Below are 22,149 nucleotides of genomic sequence, written 5' to 3'. Positions count from 1 at the left end.
GACTGCTAGCTTCGCTTCTCTGGACAATTTTCTGTTAAGGCGATGCACTACGTCGTGTAATATTTTGAATCGAGCCGCTATCAATAACACACCTTACGTAGATGGCGATAAGGCTTAAATTCCCGCTTCACACCATCCACCGGTTTTGATTTATGCAAGAAAAAAACATGGCCAAAAAGTGCCTTTTTTATTTTGTGGATGTTAAGGCACAAATATTTAATTTTTTGTTATTGTCCACATTATACAATAAAACTACAATCGAAAATGGGTTCGTAAGTAGGAGAATTTGAATTTTTAAGCAGTTTTCATAGGCCTATACATTTTTTTTCTGGGCTTATAAAAAGACTTATCTAAAAAATACTCAATTGTTTCAAAGGCCAGGATGTATTCTACTCGCAGTATTTAATTAAAGCATCTGAAACATTTCTAGGCGACCAAATTTTCAAACCAAAAACACATGATTTTAAATTACTACGCGTTCATTCCTCCTGTATTTACCATTCCATCTCTCGTAAACATACTTCCCAATTACACAAACTCTTCCAGCTACCCGGAGTAGGTGTTCATTATTTTCAACTAGGTATATTGCTATTGCGATGTATACCTATGTTGTACACTAAATTTAAAGTTGTTTTTCTTTTACATAATCATCAAATTTAGTACGTACTTGTATAAACTTGCAAAATATCGGTAGCTGTTAGTGCAATATTATTATTTCTTGTTTTGTTTTAGTACCTACAATATTTATGACTAAAAGTGATTCATATAGGCACCAAGTTAGGTATGCGTCACTTCTAACCCCATTATCATAACTGATAAGAAGTTCGATATGAACTAACTATTATTATTTTAAACCGTATTTGGGCATAAAACACAGCGTTAATGAGTTTTGCATGGTCTGGGTTCGTAAAACTTGATAAAGCAGCAAAGATAAGATGTTTTTCAGTTGCGACTCTGTGAGTGGAGTTTTCGTTTGTGTATAACACAATATTAGCGTATACATTTGCCATAGAAGAAGAAGATAATGCTAATAAATCTTAACGAAATATGAAACAGAACAAGACAAAGAAAATAAAGATAACGGTCGAAACTAAGAATCGAACTCAATCTCTGTCTTGCCGGGACAACGTCTCTATCCACTCGACCATTGGGACGTAATTATTTTTGTCATATTTGTCCATTTCGTATTTCAAATTAAGAATTAACAATATTATCTTCAACTAAAAATTACAAACCAATTCTTTAGAAATTTGTGATCGTTAAAAAAAATAGTTGTGTGAAAAATGGTCGAGTGGATAAAGACGTTGTCCCGGTATGACAGATCCTGGGTTCGATTCCCAGTTGAGACTGTTATCATTTTATTTTATTCGTATTTTTGTTTAGATTTGTTAGTATTATCTTCTTAAATGATATATTACATTGATGGACATAACCTTCAAAGTAAAAAAAAGTTGTTCCAATAAAAAATGAGTATAAATTTATTTAATTTATGCATTTTTCCCGCAGACGATGTTATTAGAACATATGCGAAGAGGTCTGTTGTATTGTATTATGTAGTTCGTTTGCTTCTTTTGTTATTTTCGCGTGGCGTTGTTGCCAAACATAACAATGATAATATGTTATTTTGTAGATCATTTACACGTTTGTGTGTGGGTTTGTCTGGTATCTCTTATCACGACATTATACCAATATAAGGACAAGGGGGTGTAGTAACATTATATAAAAGACAGGAAATATATTTTGTCATTTTCAATTTATTCAACTTCTTTAAAAATATATAAATATCTTATATAATATCCGTATAAAATTATTCTTTGAAATATAAACATTTTAGAAAAATGTATTCCCTTTCAGGAATATTACAAGGCATTGGTTACAGTTTTCTTTGTATTTTTCATTAATTATCAGATGCTGTTATAATAAATAATTTTATAAAATTATGTATCTTTTTAAAAGAAAAACAATATATTGCAAAGGCATTTGAAATAAATAAAAAATATAATTTTAAGCAAAGTACGTTCTGATATATGATCAAGACAACAATTTGGGTTATTTCCTAAATCGTCCAAATAAAAAAAATAAAAAAAACAGGAATATAAATTTTGTCTGGAGAAAAATAAATAGTGTTATATTAATTATAATAGTTCAATTTAAAAGAGGCATTGCTTCTGTTAGATTAATAATAATTGTCGATTGCAGGGTTTAGTTAAATTCTTAATATAATATGGCATCATCTATGTAATAATATACTTTTCAAGTGTTTATATAAAAATAGCAAAAGTCGGTGAAATCCTTCCTGTTTGCAAAATATTGCGAGAATAAATATGTACATCGTGCTGCAAATGAAATCACAAACACATCACATAACGTGGCGTTTGGTGAAAGGCACTAGAAAAGTCGACAGGATTACTTTAGCGTTTTTAGGACAAGTTTCAGTTGCATAGATTTCTGTTAAATTTCTATTCAATCTCTATTTGTAAAAAGGCCCTGGTTAGGAAATACATTGAGTTGTCTCGATAGCAAATTTTGTAATATAAAGAAGCGTTTCTCATATAAAAATATTAATTACGAAATGTACAAATGTAAAACTACGACATACACTATCTTATAAAAAAGGGTAAACATTATTAAAGTATTTCATTGTATACAATACATACAAAATAACATCATGATCACAAGTGCTTTTTCATAAAAAATACTTTCCACAAACTTCGCATTGACTTTCATATATCGCCTCCTTATCTCACCCGATAGGCCACGGGCAAACAGTCTCAGTCATATATTATAATATACCTAGTAAGTTTGTTGTATCGACTGACACTGGCAATCACAATGCTGATACAATAATCTCTACAATAGTCACTTTACAGTCACCACACCAACACACCACCATTTGAGAGGACATACATCAACTCATTCTGCCGGCAGCCCAGTATTATTATAAAAATGAAATTCTTTCGAGAGCCGTGACTAGATGCGAAGTAAACGTACAAAATAACTTAAAACAATTCTCGAAACATCCACTCCACGTCCATACTTCAATTTGTTAGAAAAGTCATCAACAACGTCACAGACTGGCTGTTTGCTGAGAGGCAGAAGAGGCCGGAGGTATTAACAAGATGACTTGAAATGGCACGTCCCTTGGTAACCTTGCGAGATGAACAGAGACAACACGCTATTTCACAAGTCGCGAGAAAACTGGCAGCGGAATGTCGGCCGACTGTAAACACGGACAGTTTCGGGGAAAACTTTGGCCGTTTGAACAAAAACTACAAATTGGACCGGCCGCGGCTGACCTCGGGAAGTCGGTTTCCTTTATTTGCACAACCATAGCCACGGCGGAAAACACACAGGAGTGTTTTCGCAACGTTTCACCGCTGTCGAACATGGCGCAACCAAAGCCGTGTGTTGTGAAATATCGTTGTTATCTCGGCCTCGGCCATCGGGAACTTTGTTCGACACGCAGCACATATCATTGCCTGTGACACCGTAACAATAAATTATCTATTCACAAAGTTGAGCACACTCGATCCACTTCGAGTCCTGATCCACTCGGTAGACGATCACAGCAGGCGGAGCCTCTTCCTCGTCCGAGGATCAGAAGGCGTTGTTGTTGGGCATGATGTGGCAGCCGCTCTGTACGTGCTCCATTACCTGCTCCTTCAGCAAACATACGTGTTCCTTCAGCTTCATCACCACCGTGCTCAGCTCCGTGTTCTCTCCCTTCAGTAACTTCACTTTGTCCTCCAGCTTGGAGATCCTCTCCAGTTTTCTCCTGCGGCATTTGGAGGCGGCCACCCTGTTTCGTTGTCTCTTGCGCTCAAGCTTTATCTTTTCCTGGCACTCCATGTCGATGGGGGAGAGGGGCGGGGAAGAGCCGATGCTGGGAACCGTCTGGGGCTCGTCTTTGATCATGATGCCCGGGTCCCCGAAGGAGTTACCCATGGGGTAGTGTTGGGACATGGGCAGGTGGTCCAGGTTGGTGTAGGTGGTGTTTCCTGGCAGGGCGGAGCCGCCCATGAGCTCCACAGGCTGCAGCGCACCCTGCGAACTGTCGCTGTGGTGCAGCTCATTGAGCGCGTCCACAAACCCTCTGGCGTACATCTCCTGCTCCTCCGTGGGTTCTGGAGGGAACAAGATCTGTGTGGTTGGGGTGGGGGTGGCCATGCTGTTCTGGGCGATGATGAGTTTCTCCAGCTCGGGGGTGGCGAGCTTCAGCATGTTGATGTCGGGCGAAGACAGGACGGGGGCGCCAGACATGACTCCGCCGAACTTTGGCCTTTTGAGTCCTTGGGACCTGGCGTTGTTGAGGTCCAGGGTGAGGGTTCTCTTGAGATGGTTGACGTTGTTTCCAAGTGGATGGTACGAATGCTCGTCATAGAAGGTGGTTTCCATCTTGAAAGGGGCAAGAGCGCTGTTGCGAACCATGTAGGTGGCTCTACCGCGGCCGCTACGTACGCAATAAACTTTATAGAAAGGCGAATCCTCGCACTGCGAAGTGTTCAACTCGCGAACTGTCAAAAGACAACTGCCGACCCGACTCGGGTTGTGTCGGGGATGAAAATAACAACACTGGTGACTCACTGACACACCACTAGATCAATAGGCGACAAGGTCCGTGATAAGAAAGGCACTCACAACTGACGACCGAACGCTACCAAATCAAATTTACTTCTGTCGACTACGCCTGTTGTAACACACTTTATATCTCGTGACTCACAGAGTCTATTCATAGAAATGAGCTCACTTCCCCGTACTTTGATTGGCCGAAAGTGACGACACTCGCCGGTCGAGTTTGTAATGCGCTCCTGTGATTGGACAGAAAAAGTTGTACGAGCTGTCGGGAGAAGGGGTGTTTATGATAATTCGTGCACCGCGGCTATGTTCACTCCGCTGAGCCGCGGCCAACTTAATTTATTTTTCAGAGGAGGCGAACCCATTATTAAGTACAATCTTTCATTTCGCGAGAAGATTATGATCGACTAGCTTACTTTTCTTGAAAAAACAAACGTTGATAACTTCTAGTAGATGATTTCTTAGGAAGTTAAATCAAGATTTCATAAGTACCATTATATCTAAAGCGTTTTTAAATTAACATTTTCTGTTTTTATATTCATATAAAATACCTTTTCTTTCAAATCCTCAAATAAATTATTTTCATCATTTTCGCAAGCCTTTATTTTCTTTTTCAACTTTTTTCACAACATAAAAAAATCTAGCAGGATACTTACTAGATATTCAAAAAATGTTTTATTTTTGATTTATCTCATAAAATCGTTGTTCAAAATTATTTTGCCATGAACAAACATTTCATATATTCATTGATTTTGAAATAACGTGAAAGAAATTTGCTCAATAATAAATTGCGTTTCTAAGCACAAATATTATTTATGCAGATTGTATCAAAAAAATGAGAACTAATTACCTAATTAGGTTTTATTTCCATTGTGTATATCCATATTCTAACTACAATAAACAAGAAATGAAAAAAGTTGGGATTTTATTAGGTTTTCAAGTTTCAGTAATAAATTTCTACGAATAATGAAGTTGAGAAACTGAAGTACCTACTCCTGCCCAAAGACTGGGTTAGTACCCAACACATTTTACGTGTACCTGCCCACCATTTTAGGTTATGGTAGATATCTACTTTTATTAAAAAAGGTTTGAGTCTCTGCTGCTGCTGGTGCACATAAAATAAATTTGGTTTATTGGTAAAAAGTTCTGGGGCAAGTTCATTACATATTTTTATACATAGAAACTTATTTTGTAGAAATAAGTTAAATAAATAAATTCAAAACTAAATAATCTGTAACACTAGACTGGCACCATCAAAATGATGTTAAACAATTAGCCATGAAAATTCATTAGCATTACATATGAATAACATAACCATATTTGAATAACTTCATTACGAATGGAAAATGTTGCTTGTGCAACGATGGAGGATTGAACCAACGACGCCTGGACGGGAACCCAACACATTTTCAACTCAGCTACTAAACTGAATGTATTAAATAATACATCACCTTTCAAATTCAACGCCCAGCACCGGGTACGAATTATTTGCACTTCACATATTGTATAAATAAAATTTATTATTCATTCACAAAGAGCACCAAAGATGGCAGTATTTCCATTTTTACAAAATTCATATGAAATCCATATTGTAATGCAAAAGTTTTCATTATATTATTTTTATAGCCTTTATCCACGGCTTCCCTAGTGTGGTAATAGGGAGAAATTATTGTACGAAGAATCTTCCCACGGTAATGAAATGTTTTTCTGGATGTAAAGTAGCCTACATCACTTCCTAGTCCTCCAACGATCCCTATGCAAAATACATGTAGTTCGGTGGCTCTGTTGCGACGTGAAAGTAGGACAAACAAACAAACACAATATTGCATTTATAATATGGGATTATTATTATTTTTTTTTCATTGATTCACGAATACCACATACCCAAGCGTAAATTCATTTACCTTGTAATTTAGCTTAGCTTACTTTAACTCTACTAAGTGGGTATTTCATTACCTCTGAGTAAACTGTTGAGTAATTACTTTTCAAGTAACTTTAACAGGATTAACATGACTGTAAAAACCGACATTTACTTGCGTTACTCAGTAATGTTAAACAGATTATATACACTACTTAACCATTGGAACACAAGACCCTTTTTCAGGGAATCAAAAATGAACTCTAAAGTGTTTCAAGTACACGAGATTCTGTCAAAAAAATTTATGCACTTTCTCACAGCATACAGGTTTAAATCGCATACCAAAAAATTCCAGCTAGGACGAAATTCCATTGCCAGCAACGCATCAACGGTTTGTCGGCGAAAAAAATTTCTTGTCACTGGTGCACAAACGGTTTTCTAGAGTTAACAAGTAGCATTAGTCGACAGTTTACTTGGAGGTTGTGAAATACTCCTGTATACATAAAACTAGTATATAGCTATCTTTACTTATATCATGCCCACACCCAGGAAGCGCCTTAGTTGGTGCCCATTACTTACATTTTATGTTAAACCCTTCAGGCCTCTGGCATATTGACGGTTATACTTCGTAAAGATGCTTAAAATCAGAGAATTTGTGTGTATTTCCGCTTCTAAATAAAATCCAAATAAATGGGATATTGCTGAACATATCCAAAAACTAAAAACTGTTTTTGAAAGGTGATGAAAAACGCTTTCAAATTTTATTATTAGAAATAAACATATCATTTTTTAAATATTAAAATTTTGAATTAAAACAAAAAGTTTAAAAATTTGGTTATCTTAAGTTTTTTCATCTAAATACTGAACTAAAATTACTGATAGAAAAAACCACAAATTTGATTGAGCAAAAGTATTATAAACATTACTGCCGCTTCACTTTTTTATCGTTTCATATAAAAATTATTGATTAAAAAATTCTCAGTTTCATAAATTCTAGTCGGAACTTTTGGTTTCATAGAGGTGTACATTTGAATTATTTTGTGGTTTAAATTTATATTTAATATTTGAATATAAAGCCTGGTGTTTTCTCTTTCAAACACCGTTTAGTTCATATTTCTAACTATGACGGCGAGGGAGAAAACGATAACCATAAGGCCGTAAGCTGTTCCAAAACTGAACAAATTTGGAGGAGCAGTTAAAATTTTATATTATTTTTGAGGAGTTAATATTTTAAATTTATATATTATTATATAATTTTAATGCAAATCATTTTAAAGAGTAAACATTATTTGTGCATATCGATAGTATTGAAAGTTTCAACAAAGTTTTTCGAACTAGTCTGGAACACTTACCTACAGTTCCCTCTTACCCTGAAATATTATACATATTTTATATAGATTCTGGGTACTTAGCGACGTTTAGCAATTCTGTTAAAATTTGGACTCTCGATCCTATTTGATAATGTTCTCTTTATGTTTCATTCTTCAGCTTCTTGATAAAAATTAAAATACAAAATCTTATTAAATAGAATTATTTTTAAATCCGTCCAAAATTACACCGTTACACAAGCAAAAGGTTCTCTTTCAAATTATTCAACTGTACTTACGTGTAAAAATAATGGAAAAAAATAAAGAAAAAAATTTCAAACCCAAGACCCAATCCAATCTGTATACATTTCCTACTGTTAAAGGTTTGTGTATTGACTACCACACTATGTACTATTATATTAGTAAACAACAAGGTTTTGTACTAAAATGGATAGATCAATAAAACAAGGGATGTTAACAAAACATTTTTTATTCTTACAAAAAGTAGTTAAAAAATAATCGCAATTTTCACACGAAATATAAATTCGAAAATAAATAAATATTACATAACATAAATTATTTATTTGTTAATCAAGTATTGCTAGCTTGTTGAACAGAAATCAAATAACATAAATGAATATGGTATAGGATGCAATGTTTCCAAATTGAGAATATAAACTAGTCCCAGCGTGAGCTTGTACGGACGGCATCGATGTTCGTCATCTTCCTTCCCACGCTTCTTTGTGAAAATGAAAAAGACAGAAGATACGACGAACGATGAAGTCACGTATGATATTTCGCTGGGTTTTTTTGCCAACAAATAAATTATTGAACATTATTTTTTTATAAGCAGCTTTAGAAAATAATACATAACTATCAATTACAAACTCTTTATCCCTCAGGCTAATTTGTTCGGTTTTGTGAAAAAACAGCTATTACCGTAGAGTCAATTTGTTCACTTCAGCTCATATGGTCTCATAAAAATTGTTGTCTCCCTTATTGACATGGTGAGAAATAATAATACTAAACGGTGTTCCAAAAAGAAAACACTATGCTTTATATTCAAATCTAGAAGTTAACTACAAAAAATGTGAAAATTTAAAAGCGCATTTCATTACCTTTCAAAAACACTTTTTATTTTCGGGATACATTCAAAAATACTCCATTTATTTGGATTTTATTGCAAAGTGAAAATACAAAAAATCCTCCAACTTTCTGACAGCATCTTTAAGAAATATAACAGTTAATATGCCAGAGGCCTGATGGGTTAAACAAGATAATATTAATTTTCCTGTTTGTTAATTATAATTTTAACTCGTTTCAAAATTACAGAAAATTCAAAAGTGTCTTTTTTCTCTTGTCAAAAAAATACTTATGCATACAAAGATGAACCGATAGAGGTGTGTAGATGAGTCTGTGTACCTCAACTAAGAATAAAACTTCCTTCTTTCAGGTTGATCAAACATTTTCAATTAAGTACTGAACTTCTTTCTTGAACAGCTAATTGCCTTTCTGGAGCCTATTCTTTCGAGGAAGGTTTATTTCAAGTCAGTATAGATTACATTTCTAATAATTATCAATTCAGTGACGATAAGCCAAATTACTGCATTGCTTTTCAAATCACTACTTTTACAAACACTTGGATACTCTTGTAAGATGATGATTAAGGCTTCTAAATACCTGTGTAATAAATTGTAATAAAAGATAATTAATATAATTTTTCAAAATCTGGTAAAATTTTAGAATAATTCAATAGTAAATATGTATTCAACAATTCATATAAAAATTACAAAATATCATTTTGCAATTCGTCACATTATAATGCGGAACATTGCCCACGCATGCCCAATTTCTACCCATTTATAACAAGTTTCTCGTTAGCTCTTTAAGTTTGAAGTTCAAAAAAAAAAGTTCTTTTTAAAGATAATATCCATACATTTGTTATGCCGAAATGTTAATTATATGAAATTCCCTCAATAGGAAAAATCACAAAGCTGCGAAAATTATTTAAAACATGTTTTTTTTTAATGTTATTTAATATGTTACAAGCATGAAATAATTCAAAGTGTATCTTTAAATGCAACTAAAGCATTTGTTGAGATATTTTTGCTCTATTTCAAACGAGTCGTGTTTTATTAAATATTTTCACTATTTTCAAATAATTATTATCGTTTTTTAATATTAGCTTGCTCCCTCTAACATTCGTATTTACATATCTCCCTTCCATCCATCCAAACCATCTTCGAATGGTTACTACGGGGCCTTAATAAAGAACAGTAAATATAAAAAGGTATTATGATGAAATATGTATATTGTTTTAATAAATTCATTGGCTTCTTTTTGCAACTACATAATGTTATTGTGCAGAAAGATGTTAAGGTTAAACGCAACGCTCGTTGTATTCTACGCATTCACAGATGGCGTTAATTAATTAATTTTGTTTAAATACGCTTTTGCAAGGTATTGCTTTACAGTATTAAGACAAATTATTTGTTTGCGCCCTCATATACGCAATATGAATATGAATAAATAGTTTTGTCCATATAAAAACTCAATTCTATCGAGAAAGGCATACAAATACAATATTGGATTGAATCATCGGTAAAATATTGTATTTGTGTGCCTTTCTCGGAAGAATTAAGTCTTTAAACGAACAAAACTATTGATTCATATTCATATTGCGTATATACAGGCGCAAACAAATGATTTGTCTTAATATTGTAAAGCAATACCTTGCAAAAGCGTATTTAAACAAAATTAATTAATTAACGCCATCTGTGAACACGTAGAATACAACGAGCGTTACGTTTAACCTTAAGGTTAAACGCGACATACGTTATAATCTATGCGTTCATAGATGGAGTTAATTTAATTATTTAATTAAAATACTCATTGAAAATTATGCTCTAAAATATTGAGACAAATTATTTGAACCACGCTTACAATATTATATTCTTATGCCTTTCTTGAAAGAATTAGTTTTTATATGGACAGAACTACTATTAATTCACAATGAACACACACGTGCTAATAAATAATTCCTAATAATATTCTTAAATTTTATTCATAAAATAATTAAATTTACGCCATCTATGAACGCGTAGATTATAATGTATATGTATTAGATTGACGCTTAGCTCTGACGAAATATATATTTTCATTAAAACTGAAAATAATAAATTATGCACTTTCTTCAAAGAAAACTGAGCAAACGCTAAGTAAAAGGCAACATTTAGTCTATTCATTTCCCTTTCACCATTATTTTACAACCCGGAATGTCACATTTGATTGTTCAATACTTATCCAAGGTTACATGAAAATAGACTTCTTAAATTTAAGTATTTTATGTATCGGTTACACCAATATTGCGTAAGCCAAATTTTGACTCATAGTTCAGTTTGATTATCGAATGGTTAACATTTATGTAAAAATCAATTCAAAATACTGAAAACTTAAATGTAGTCACATAGTAAATTACTACAAGATGACAAATTGAACTTAACCAAAATTATTTCCGTTATAAAAAAATATTAATGCCCAGTTAACATTGTCATCAAATGGCAAAATTTTGTTTTATTTTGCATTTAAAGGGTCCCTGTTAAACTCCGATTCTAGATGCACTTCAGCTCTCTATCAATTTATTGTAATAGCTGAAAAGCTTAACAACGTGATAATTGTCCACTTCTGCTGATCACAATTTGTTCAAAAGCTTAAACGGACTTAGAATAGGCATTTAACGGGAACCATTCTACTGTCAATAGAAGAAAATGGAGCGGAATGGCCGAATTTGATGACTTTGTCACATGAAAATTTCTGCGAAATAACTGGGCCGAAGAGCGAGAATTTCTGCAAAACAACTGGGTCAAAGAGTGACAATTTCTGCCAAACAGCTGGGCCAAAAAATGAGAATTTCTGAAGAGAGTAAATTTTCATAATATATTTAATAATCATACACTGATTATGATTGCAAAAAATATATATAATATACAGTTTGAAATCCGGTTAGGTATTTTAATTCAATATAACTGTGAAATTATCGCAAGTCACACAATGTCATAAAGATAAGGCAATTTCGTGGTAATTTTAGCAATACATAATTCCTTCTTCATCACTTTAAGATTACGATAAACTTCTTTGCGTGAAATTATTTCATTCAGTCAAGAACAATAATCTTATTCAACATATTTATAACTTGCAAGAACTTAAATACAAAAAACAATGCTTTTTGATATTGTTAACCCTTTCATAATGCACATGTGATTTGGAACATTCAAAAATATTTCATTACAATTTGTAGAGGTTGTCATATAATCAATCCAATTGCCATTTTCTAACACTTTTCATTTCTTTCCTAAGTATTGATTGGATACTCAAAGCTTAACCTCTGGTGTGCCGGCGTAGCCTCAGGGCTATGCACATATTTGAACAAGTCGCGTGCCGACATGTATTATGGCTACGGCATCCGGCATTACATTTTCATGGGTATATTCTTAAATCCAAACATGCTAGATAGTAATTTTATAAAATGAATTGTCGATGTTTTGGAAACAATTTGTAACAGTGTATATTTTTTTTAATGTTACAATAAACACAAATTGGGTGATAAATAATTATTGGTAACATTATCGACTTAATGGTTTGAAATTTTCACGGCCAAAAGTATTACAGTGATTTGTTTTTGGGGTATTATGCCATGTTGCTCTACCTCCTTCATTAGCCAACATTTGTTGGCTAATGTACTGTGATGTGACACATCTGGCCTGTGATGCTGTCTGAAGCGTTGGCTGAAGAAGGAGGTGATTTTGGGGACACTGACTTTGTTCTTGAGATATTTGATATTAATATTAAACCATAATTATAGTCATATGTTTTCCATACTTTTGAAGTTTTGTTTTTACGGTCCCTTAAAGACTGAATTTGTTAAATGAGCCAGTTTATCCTATGTTTTAGGTTTCCTGGCCCTTGAAAAACTTATAAAAGAGTTTCAATATACACATTACTTTTTACAAACAAAATGGCTTAAACAATGACATTATTCACACTAAATATTACAAAAATCAATATTGGTGAATTAATATAGTATTTTATATGTGATAGTGCCAACTACTAAAGATTTAATAGAGCAGTATCTATTTTTATACATTATTTAAAATCAAAACCTGCTTCAGAAAGAAAACATCATCATGAATAGGCTAAAACTTTTATACATTACACTGTGAATGATCACAAAAATCCATTTTGGTGACGATACACTTGACCTCGAAATCGCATATTTTGAGAGTTTGTTCCTGTTCTGTACGTTGCGAGTGTAGAATCACTTGACCGTGACAGAAACGATCCGAACATCGTCGTACGGTTTGTCTGTTTTGGGATTGGTCTTCACATTGCTGATGTTCTGGACTATCTCCATGCCCTTCACCACGCGGCCGAACACCGTGTGCTTGTTGTCTAACCAGGGCTGGAAACATACGGAAACAAAACAGTTTAGAATGGTATAAAAATGCAAAAATTAGTCATTTTAAATACATGTAGGATTACGAAAGATTTTAAAAATATTTATATTTAGGGATCAGTAGGATATATAGGTCCAGTTAGGACTTCTACCGAGCCGAACCCTCTGATATGAAAATATCTGGAGTCGGTGAATTATTTTCCCATTTGATCTCTGGTGAGTTGAAGTGTTGTTCTTGTATTGTTTTGTATTTATTATGCTTATATAATGCACTTGCATAATGTGGATTGACTAGATCAGAGGTTCCCAAACTTTTTTGTGTCGTAGACCCCTTGCCATGTTTTTCTGTTTTTGGTAGACCCCCTACTTACCAGAAACTTCTCAGTGAGCATACGCAATGAGAAGATCTGGTCCATGCACCCCCTTCCACTCATTAAATGCTGTTGAAATGAGATCCCTGAGGCGTATGTGTGGTAAAACCATGTTTGATCGTGTGAGGAATGTGGAGATCCGCAAAGAGTGCAAGGCTGATGTAAGCGTAATGAGTAAGATTAAGAAAGGGACGCTTAGATGGTTTGGGCATGTAGAGCGAATGAGCGAAGATAGGAGTGTAAGGAGGATATATGATGCAAATGTGAATGGTAGCAGAAGTCGGGGACGCCCGAGGAAGACATGGCACGATCAAGTGAATCAGATACTCGAGTCGGGCCATGTCAAGAGTCAGAATAATAGAAGAGTTTGTATGAGACGATGTATGAATGTGAATGAGGCAAGGAGTGTGTGCCAAGACCGAGTTGTTTGGCGGTCCGTCCTCTCTGCCTACCCCTGCGGGGAAACGGCGTGATGGTTAGTTAGTTAGTTAGCCCTACTTACCTGATATTGATTTTTTTGTAAATTTCTAACTGTAGTGAAGTTTAGTGTTAAAAACTTAAAGTAAAAACAGATGTTCAGTTTTATACATTTATTAATTGAATTTAAATTAAAACTACTCAAAATAAAATTTTGTATCTGTTATATAAAATAAACTAAGCAATAAGTAAATGTTTTTAGTGGGAAGGATGAACCTGATGCTTTAATAATAAATTATCAACATTTGGAGTCAATTTTGTAAGGTTTAATCTTAAGTCTCCTCGGCTAATGATGTCCAGTCTGTTTCTTTTTTTCGTTAGGAGATTGGTAACATCGCTGAACCCCCTTTCCACTAGGTATGACGATGGAAAGGAAATTAAAAATTTCCTCGCTTTATTCCATAATACGGGATAAGTAACGGGTATGTTTTTTTGCAGCCAGAAGTGCTGATATCCGTGCTTAAACTGAACCTTAAGTTCTTCGTTTGTACTTATTTCAGTCAGTTCCTCTTGTTTTATGACATTCGTTTCTTCTATGTCACCATATGGGTTAATTATCCACGGTGGTATTACCATAGTCAAAACATCCTTAAACCTAGTTTCAAAATCTGAATAGAGGGCATTTAAATGTTGAACGTAGGTTGAAACGTCGTCTTCCTGGCAGTTTGTCTGTGACAAATTGGGGAACTGGGAAAATTCGCCCCGTCCAATATTTTGCTTCATTAGTTTAACTCTGGCAAGAAACGCTGATAAGATGGACTTTGTTTTAATCAAATTTAGACTGTCGCCTTGTAACTGCAAATTAACCATATTAAATTTTGTGAACAAATCTGTTAAATAGGCGAGGTCTGTTTTCCACTTCATTAAATTGTCTTTTAAAATTTTATCTTTAGTATCCAGAAATTCTAAAATAGTCTCAAAAAGTGCAAAAAATCTTGTCAAACATTAGCCTTTCGACAGCCAGCGTACTTCAGTGTGAAGGAGTAATTGATGAAAGTGTTTGTCATTTTCTTCACACAACTGCGCAAATAACCGCGTATTCAACGCGTTGCTTCGGATTCGGTTTACTGCATCAATGACTAATTGAAGAGATTCATGTAATCTAACACTCAAATTTTTAGCAACTAAATGTTGTCGATGGATGACACAATGTATTGCTAACACCCCTGGCACATTTTGTTTTAAATAGCTTATAAATCCACGATAATGTCCAACCATGGCAGGTGCTCCATCTGTAGCTACTGACATTATATTTGATAAAGGGATTGCTTTTTCAATGAAGTAATCCTTCAAAACATGAAATATTGATTCACCTTTAGTGTCGGTTAAGTGTAAGTAAATAGGTACTATCAGTGTATGTTGAGATCCACTATCGTGGACCCCCATTTTCATTTTATGGACCACCAATTATTTTTTTCGCTGACGTAGACCCCTTGCAAGTTGTCATAGACCCCTGGGGGTCGATATAGACCACTTTGGGAATCACTGGACTAGATGATCATTTGTGGAAAAGTGTGTGGAAGGGTTTAGTTTTTCCTGTGGGGAAGATTTAAGCCGGACATAAATTCGGAAAAGTACATTCTAGCATCACGTTCATCAATCAAATGCATTGTACATATGGCTTTGTATTGGTGACCGACGAACGGGTCGATACAATCTGTTAGCCATAAATTGGTAATAGTTTGACTAGTCTATAGATAGATAATTGTAGAAATGTATCATATATTTGTACAGCGCCCGTGAGGTGTTTTTGCACAAAAACAGAGCTATCCAAATATTATTATTATTCACGTGATATGGAAATAACAATAATAACAATGTTTTATTCTAGCATGTTTGTGTGTGCGATGAACTATCCACCAAAAGTGCAACATGTGAAATTTTCAAATTAAAATAAACGGGCATTACGTAACACAGTACCCGCCCAAATATGTGTGTGTAGTAAAAACATCACTCAAGTCACGGGTGTGGTAGCTTTATATGTATCTAAATAGCTTCCTATCATAATTAACATTGTGTTTATATGGACCAGTTCATGGGACAAGATTAATAATTGGCCTTGAGTTCATATTACTATGACTAAATGACCCTCACCCATATAATTATTTCTAAGAATACATATTTAAAACTACATAACCTAATGAGAAATTATTTAAAAAATAAATAAATTATTCACAGACTAAGGTTGGGGCTTTTCAAACTCCGTAATATTTGATAAATGTCAAATATGAACAGCGCCATTATGAATTTTTTAGGGTCTCTGGTAAGCGCTGATTCTCGGCCTGTTTCAGCTTTTGATCAAATTATTATCAGCTGTCAAGCATAACGACCATGTCGTTATAGTTGTTGGTTGTTCACATTTTGATCAAAGGCTAAAATGGACCAAGAATCCGCATATAGGGACCATTCAAATGTCGAAAATTCAAAATGGCGTTGATCGTCGATTTGATGATCATCAAATTTAATGTGATGGAGTTTAAAACACCCCAACCTAAATTTAAATACATTTTGTAATAACAACAAATATAGCAAATTATTGTATAATCTGTCCAAAGAGCAATTATTGTTTTGTGCTTCCTAATCTTAATCGCATACAACCAATTTAAATTGGGGTTTAGAGAGGAACCCCCCATTTCAGCACTTTGCAAGAATTTGCATAAAAAAATGTTTTCATAACATGAAAAGTTACATAATACTTTGTTTGTTTTTTTACATTAGCTCCACAGAGGAGACCCTGAGAAAAATAACTTCGCTCAAGGCTTACATCATCTTTGGAGATGCTGTGTAGATGTAGATATATTATGCTTAGCATCGAACCTGTGCTATTCTTCTGAGGTGACTTGGGCAGTCAAGTCAATGCAAGAATACTGACTTCCACATAAAATACTGGTGGTAATTGCAGAGGAAAGATTTCCATTTGGCTGTGACGGCCGGCGTGGTCTAGTGGTATACGCTTTTGACTACAGATCCGAAGGTCGCGGGTTCGAACCCGGCGTGCGCAAATAAATTTTATTTAATTAATTTGTGTTATTTCACAATTAATTAATTTAAAATAATATATAGTATATTTGCGGCACGTTCCAGAGTGGAAGATACTCTCAGTATCGCCCTGGTGTAAGACCACCATTCAGAATTGAAACGTTGCTTGAAATGGCTTTAGCCGTGTTTAGTGACCAGATCTGAATAGCCAGGTACTTCCCCATCTTCCTCTTTCCCATCTCCTTCCCCTCTCCAATACCTTTAGCCTCACAACATACCCCAATTGGGGATGCCATAGTCTCACTGGCTCCAGACGGGAGCAGTTGGGACTCTTATGCGGTATTACTGTAAAAAAAAAAAAAAGACAAAGCTGGGAAAAGCAACTTAGAGGCTGCTGATGTAGATCACTGGATAAACCTGAACTTAACAATTTGTATAACTTGTCCCTGACACTAGTAGGACAAGAGATGGAAGATGATGAAATTATATTTTAATGGATACATACCGTAGGTGCGAGTGTGATGAAGAACTGGCTCCCGTTGGTATTGGCCCCCGCGTTTGCCATACTCAGCGTGTAGGGCCGATCGTGCTTCAATGCCGGCCGGAACTCATCTTCAAACTCCCCGCCCCATATGCTCTCGCCTCCCGTGCCAGTGCCTGCAATTTCAGAATGGTAACGGTAATGTAGAAGAAATTAACTTTAACAGACATATGTACCTAACCTAACTAAAATGTATATCGTAAGCACTCACCAGATATTTCACAGGTAGATCTTTGAGTTTCTAAAACTTGGTAAAATGTTTACTAATCATTTTATCTATGTACTGTTTGTTTCTAAAATAATAAATTGTCTATACATATTTATTATATAGCTACAAGATACATTTTGTATCTGTATGCTTGTCTTTTCGGTTTTTGCCTTTTTAAAAGTGTGGCGTATGTGGCACAATGCTTTACAAAATACGTACATAATTCTTTTTACTTAAAACCACAAAACACAAGTGTGGGCTAGGCCATCTGTATTAAGCATTAATGAAGCTTGAATCAAAGAAAAACCAGGCCAACAATACAAATATTAATAAATAGTGGTATAAAACAAAGTTAATGAATTTTATTTTACATATAACGTCACAACACAAAGTGTTTGGTTTTGGTTTCCAAAAAAATATTATATTACTTCTTTTAAGGATTTAATCTTTAAAAAAAGAATAAATAATATTTTTTATTATATTGATAAGAATCATACACACGTTTTAATGGGGTTGTGAGTGTTTTTTATACTATTTGCGTTTTTAATTAATAAGTAACGCAATTTTGTTGAATGTACATTTAAAAAAAAAGTATATTATGGAAAGAGGTAATAAAAAATATTTTCTGTGATAAGTTTTACACAACCATAGTTAGTAATAAACGATCCAGATTTTAATGAATCAGGATTATCTGGATTGCAATCTTCTTGACGGAATTGGATAAGGCGGAGAAGATGAGATGAGATAAGAGACTGCCTCCGTGGTCAAGGGGTAAGACTCTCGACTAGCAAGCCGGAGGTAGTGGGTTCAAATCCCAGGGTGCGCAAATACATTTTATTTTTGTTGTCTCACAATACACTAATTTAACCTTTGGAACACCAGACCCTTTTGAGGAAAATCAAAAATGACCTCTTAAGTGTTTCAAGTGCAAGCGATTTTGTTAAAAATTTCTATGCATTTTCTCATGGCATACATGCATTAAATCGCATATCAAAAAATTCCAGCTAGGGCGAAATTCCAATGCCAGCAGCGCAAGAATAATTCTTGTCACTGGTGCGCACGGTTGTCAACGGTTTTCCGGAGGTTAAAATAATATATTTAATATTTGTGCCACGTTCCAGAGTGGAATTACTCTCAGTAAACATTGCTTGAAATGACATTGGCCTCGTTTTGTGACCAGATCTGAATAGTAAGGTACTTCCCCACCTTCCTCCTCCCACCTTCCTCCTCCCATCTCCTTCCCCTCCCCTATACCTTCAGCCTCACAACATACCCATTTGGGGATGCCATAGTCTCACTGGCAGTTAGACAGTTGGGACTTTTGTGCGGTTTTACAAAAAGAAGTTTAATTGTGGTATATTGAGATTTATCGCATTTCCATTTCATCTTCTAGGTAAGCCAAACTTTCAAAAAGTCATTTTAGGAACCATGCCACTCCTCACAAAAATCTCATTTACCTCAAAAGTCAAGTAACATAATAATTTATAGTAAGTAATTGGTTGTAAGAATCCATTACTATTACTAATTATCTAATTTATTTTCATTTATCAAACATAATACACATCACATTTATACTAACGTAATGCGTGCATAGTCTGCTAGTCGATAATCATGTAAAAAATTACTTATATTATATATCTATTATCAAAATACTAATTTCAGATGTCCGTATGTCCTGCGTAACTCTGGTTCAATGAACTCAAATTCACTTTAAATTTAAATGTCAGTTTCAAAATTGGAACTGACTGTGTGAAGAATTCATATAAGAGGTAAAGTAACTATGTACCTATAGTATAATATTTTAAAAGAGTGTCATTTTCAAAATTATTACTGATTTGTTAAGAATTCAGACTATCCTGTGATTTTTCACAGGTTTCCGCTGCTAAAATATAATTTCATTTGTGAATATGTGCGTATAACGGTTTACATTTTTCAAAATTGGAACTGATGGATGTGTTAAGGAAATTATCAAGGGCATCTAGAGGGAATGAAGGAAGAAAGGAGTGTAAGGAGAATATATGGCACGAATGTGAATTGTAGAAGTAGTCGGCGACGCCCGAGGAAGACATGGCACGATCAAGTGAACCAGAATAACAGAAGCTTATGTATGAATGTGAATGAGGTAAGGAGTGTGTGCCAAGACCGAATTGTTCGACTCTTCTCTCTTCTGTCAGATTTCATCTTGGTATATCGAGAACTACGATTTAACTAGTATATAAAATTGGGCAGAAGTAATATAAAGTTACCAGTTGGGTCACCCGTCTGCACCATGAACCCCTTTATGACGCGATGGAAGACATGTCCGTTGTAGTAGCCGTTCCTGCTATGCACGCTGAAGTTCTCCACTGTCTTGGGCACCTCCTTGCCAAACAGGCGCACGTGGATGTCCCCCAGCTCCGTGTGCAGGATGGCCTTGTCGTACAGCCGCTGGACACCTGCAACATGAGAACATGGAAGGGTTGAGTTATTGCCAACTGTAGGGAGTTATTATAATAGATGTACATGTGAAGACTGTCGAAACAGACATATATATAAGTTTACGTATCTAACTAAGTAGTTAGCAGAAAATAACATGTTCCACAAAAACAGTGTTTTTTGTTGTCGTTTTAATAACTTCTCCAGGAGGCTCTGTAGGAAATCGTTTCCCTCCGCATAAGTCTTCTTTGAGTATGCTGTGTGGAGGGTCTTTATGAGGAAAGGAAGGACTGAACCTGGGTCTTGAAGAGAATAATTTATAGACAGGAAGAAACACAGAGGCTGGTGAATCATTCCAGTCAAGATGTGGTAATTTGTGGTAAATATCAACCGCAAAGAATTTGGATAAATGGAAAGCAATTGCAGATGAATTAAAAGAATATGTTTCCTTAGATAGAAGTAGCCAAATCAACCATTGAGTGCTTCACCGGGATTTATTTGAGTTCTTTGCAACTAATGGAACAAATATACATATTTTTTTTAAGCTATTCTTTGGCTTACCAAAATTTCATCTACATTTTTAACTAAAAATAATGTCAGTAATCACTGGTTAAAGTAACGGTTAACTGGTTAAGTGAGTTCCTTAACACCTGTATATACAAATAACCTCTTAACTAAAGTCGCAAACACTGAAATGACAAATTCACAGACTTGTTTCTGTTAATTGCTACAAGGCCAGAAAAACAAACACATTCAACACATTCATTGTTTTTACATTTTTGACATTCAACTGTCAATGAAAAAATGCCACCGATTTGTAATCATGAATGTGACAATTTTTTTAAATTTTATTCATACAAAAGTGTATAAATATTTGATAAAAACTGTGAAGAATAATTATTTATCTTTCCAATGACGAACATATCACTGATGCCCTGGTCAGATCTGTCCTTCAGAGGCTATAATAATGGAATATAATGTTTGTGGCTAGTAATGTCCTTCCAAGGCCTGAAGGGTTAAGATAGATGAGGTAAACAATAAATGCTTATAAGTAGGTATATAATAAGTATATTTCAAGTTAAAAGTTCCAAATGCAAATTGTGTAAATAATAAACAGTTCTTACGAGCATATATAACGTTAACTTTATGCAACATAGAAGGTAAGAACATAATAAATATAAATAAAAAAGCAAACAATGAGATCCTGTACTCAATACAATGATTGAAAATTGAAAAATTAATAGGCTTAACGACTATTAAACTTTCAGCACATTAATTTCGTAAATCACCCTAACATCAACTTCTAATAGCGATAGATTTGAAAGATTGCCAACTATTAAACTCGTAAATTTTTCAATAAACTCACGATGCATGTATAAAAACTTTAAATAGATAATAAAATTTCTAAAAATGTGACAATTTGTTTAAATTGATTGATTCTTTTAGAGTTGTGGGTGCATTTTATTGAAATTTGATGGAAATTCAGCAAACCGCTAAAACGGTGCGTTTAAAAATAAATTCAGTTTACATTCTTCAGATGGTTTTCAGTAGGTCACTGAACGAATCATTCTGGTTTATTTTTATGCAACCAGCACAAAGAATAATATAAACTGTTTCAACAAACGATCATTTATTATGATTCATTTTACTGTAGATAATTCATCATAAGATTTACGAAGTATGATTAAGGAGTAAAGAATTACTGATAACAGGAAAATAATTGGAAAAGCACACCCATTCTACAAAGAAGCGAAAAAGTTTCTTTGTTTAATAAATTGTACCGATGACGAGTTCTGTGGCAAAGCGGTAAAACCTTTGACAATGGACCTAAAAAAGTGGTTTGAATTAAGGCTTTTAGTTTTTCAAATTGAATTTTTTTTTAAACTTTCTTCCAGAGAGAAAAAATGTCTTTCGCTATATTTAGTAACAAGATCTGATTTGTATTATCTTTTTAAAACTAAACTAG

General features: G+C 34.3%; 2 protein-coding genes across 2 annotated transcripts in view; both read right to left on the bottom strand.

Moving 5' to 3' along the window:
- Positions 1-1,768: 1,768 nt before the first annotated feature.
- On the bottom strand, positions 1,769-4,751 carry Jra (Jun-related antigen). Its single transcript, XM_089638446.1, has one exon. The coding sequence runs from the start codon at positions 4,426-4,428 to the stop codon at positions 3,598-3,600; it is 831 nt and encodes a 276-aa protein (XP_089494572.1). The 5' UTR covers positions 4,429-4,751; the 3' UTR covers positions 1,769-3,597.
- A 6,016-nt stretch (positions 4,752-10,767) lies between these two features.
- LOC149418311 (peptidylprolyl isomerase domain and WD repeat-containing protein 1) overlaps positions 10,768-22,149 on the bottom strand; it is a 37,996-nt gene continuing 26,614 nt past the window's right edge. The window contains exons 7-9 of the mRNA XM_089638733.1: positions 20,015-20,203; positions 17,525-17,676; positions 10,768-13,198 (exon numbers count right to left, since the gene is read on the bottom strand). Of these exons, the coding sequence (XP_089494859.1) occupies positions 13,055-13,198; positions 17,525-17,676; positions 20,015-20,203 (485 nt within the window). The 3' untranslated portion in view covers positions 10,768-13,054. The remainder of the gene's footprint in view (positions 13,199-17,524; positions 17,677-20,014; positions 20,204-22,149) is intronic.

The sequence above is a fragment of the Hesperophylax consimilis genome, chromosome 13, assembly GCF_061612785.1.
Source record: "Hesperophylax consimilis isolate HC1 chromosome 13, BYU_Hcon_1.0, whole genome shotgun sequence".
NCBI classification, from domain to species: domain Eukaryota; kingdom Metazoa; phylum Arthropoda; class Insecta; order Trichoptera; family Limnephilidae; genus Hesperophylax; species Hesperophylax consimilis.
This window is presented reverse-complemented; position numbering and strand designations above follow the sequence as displayed.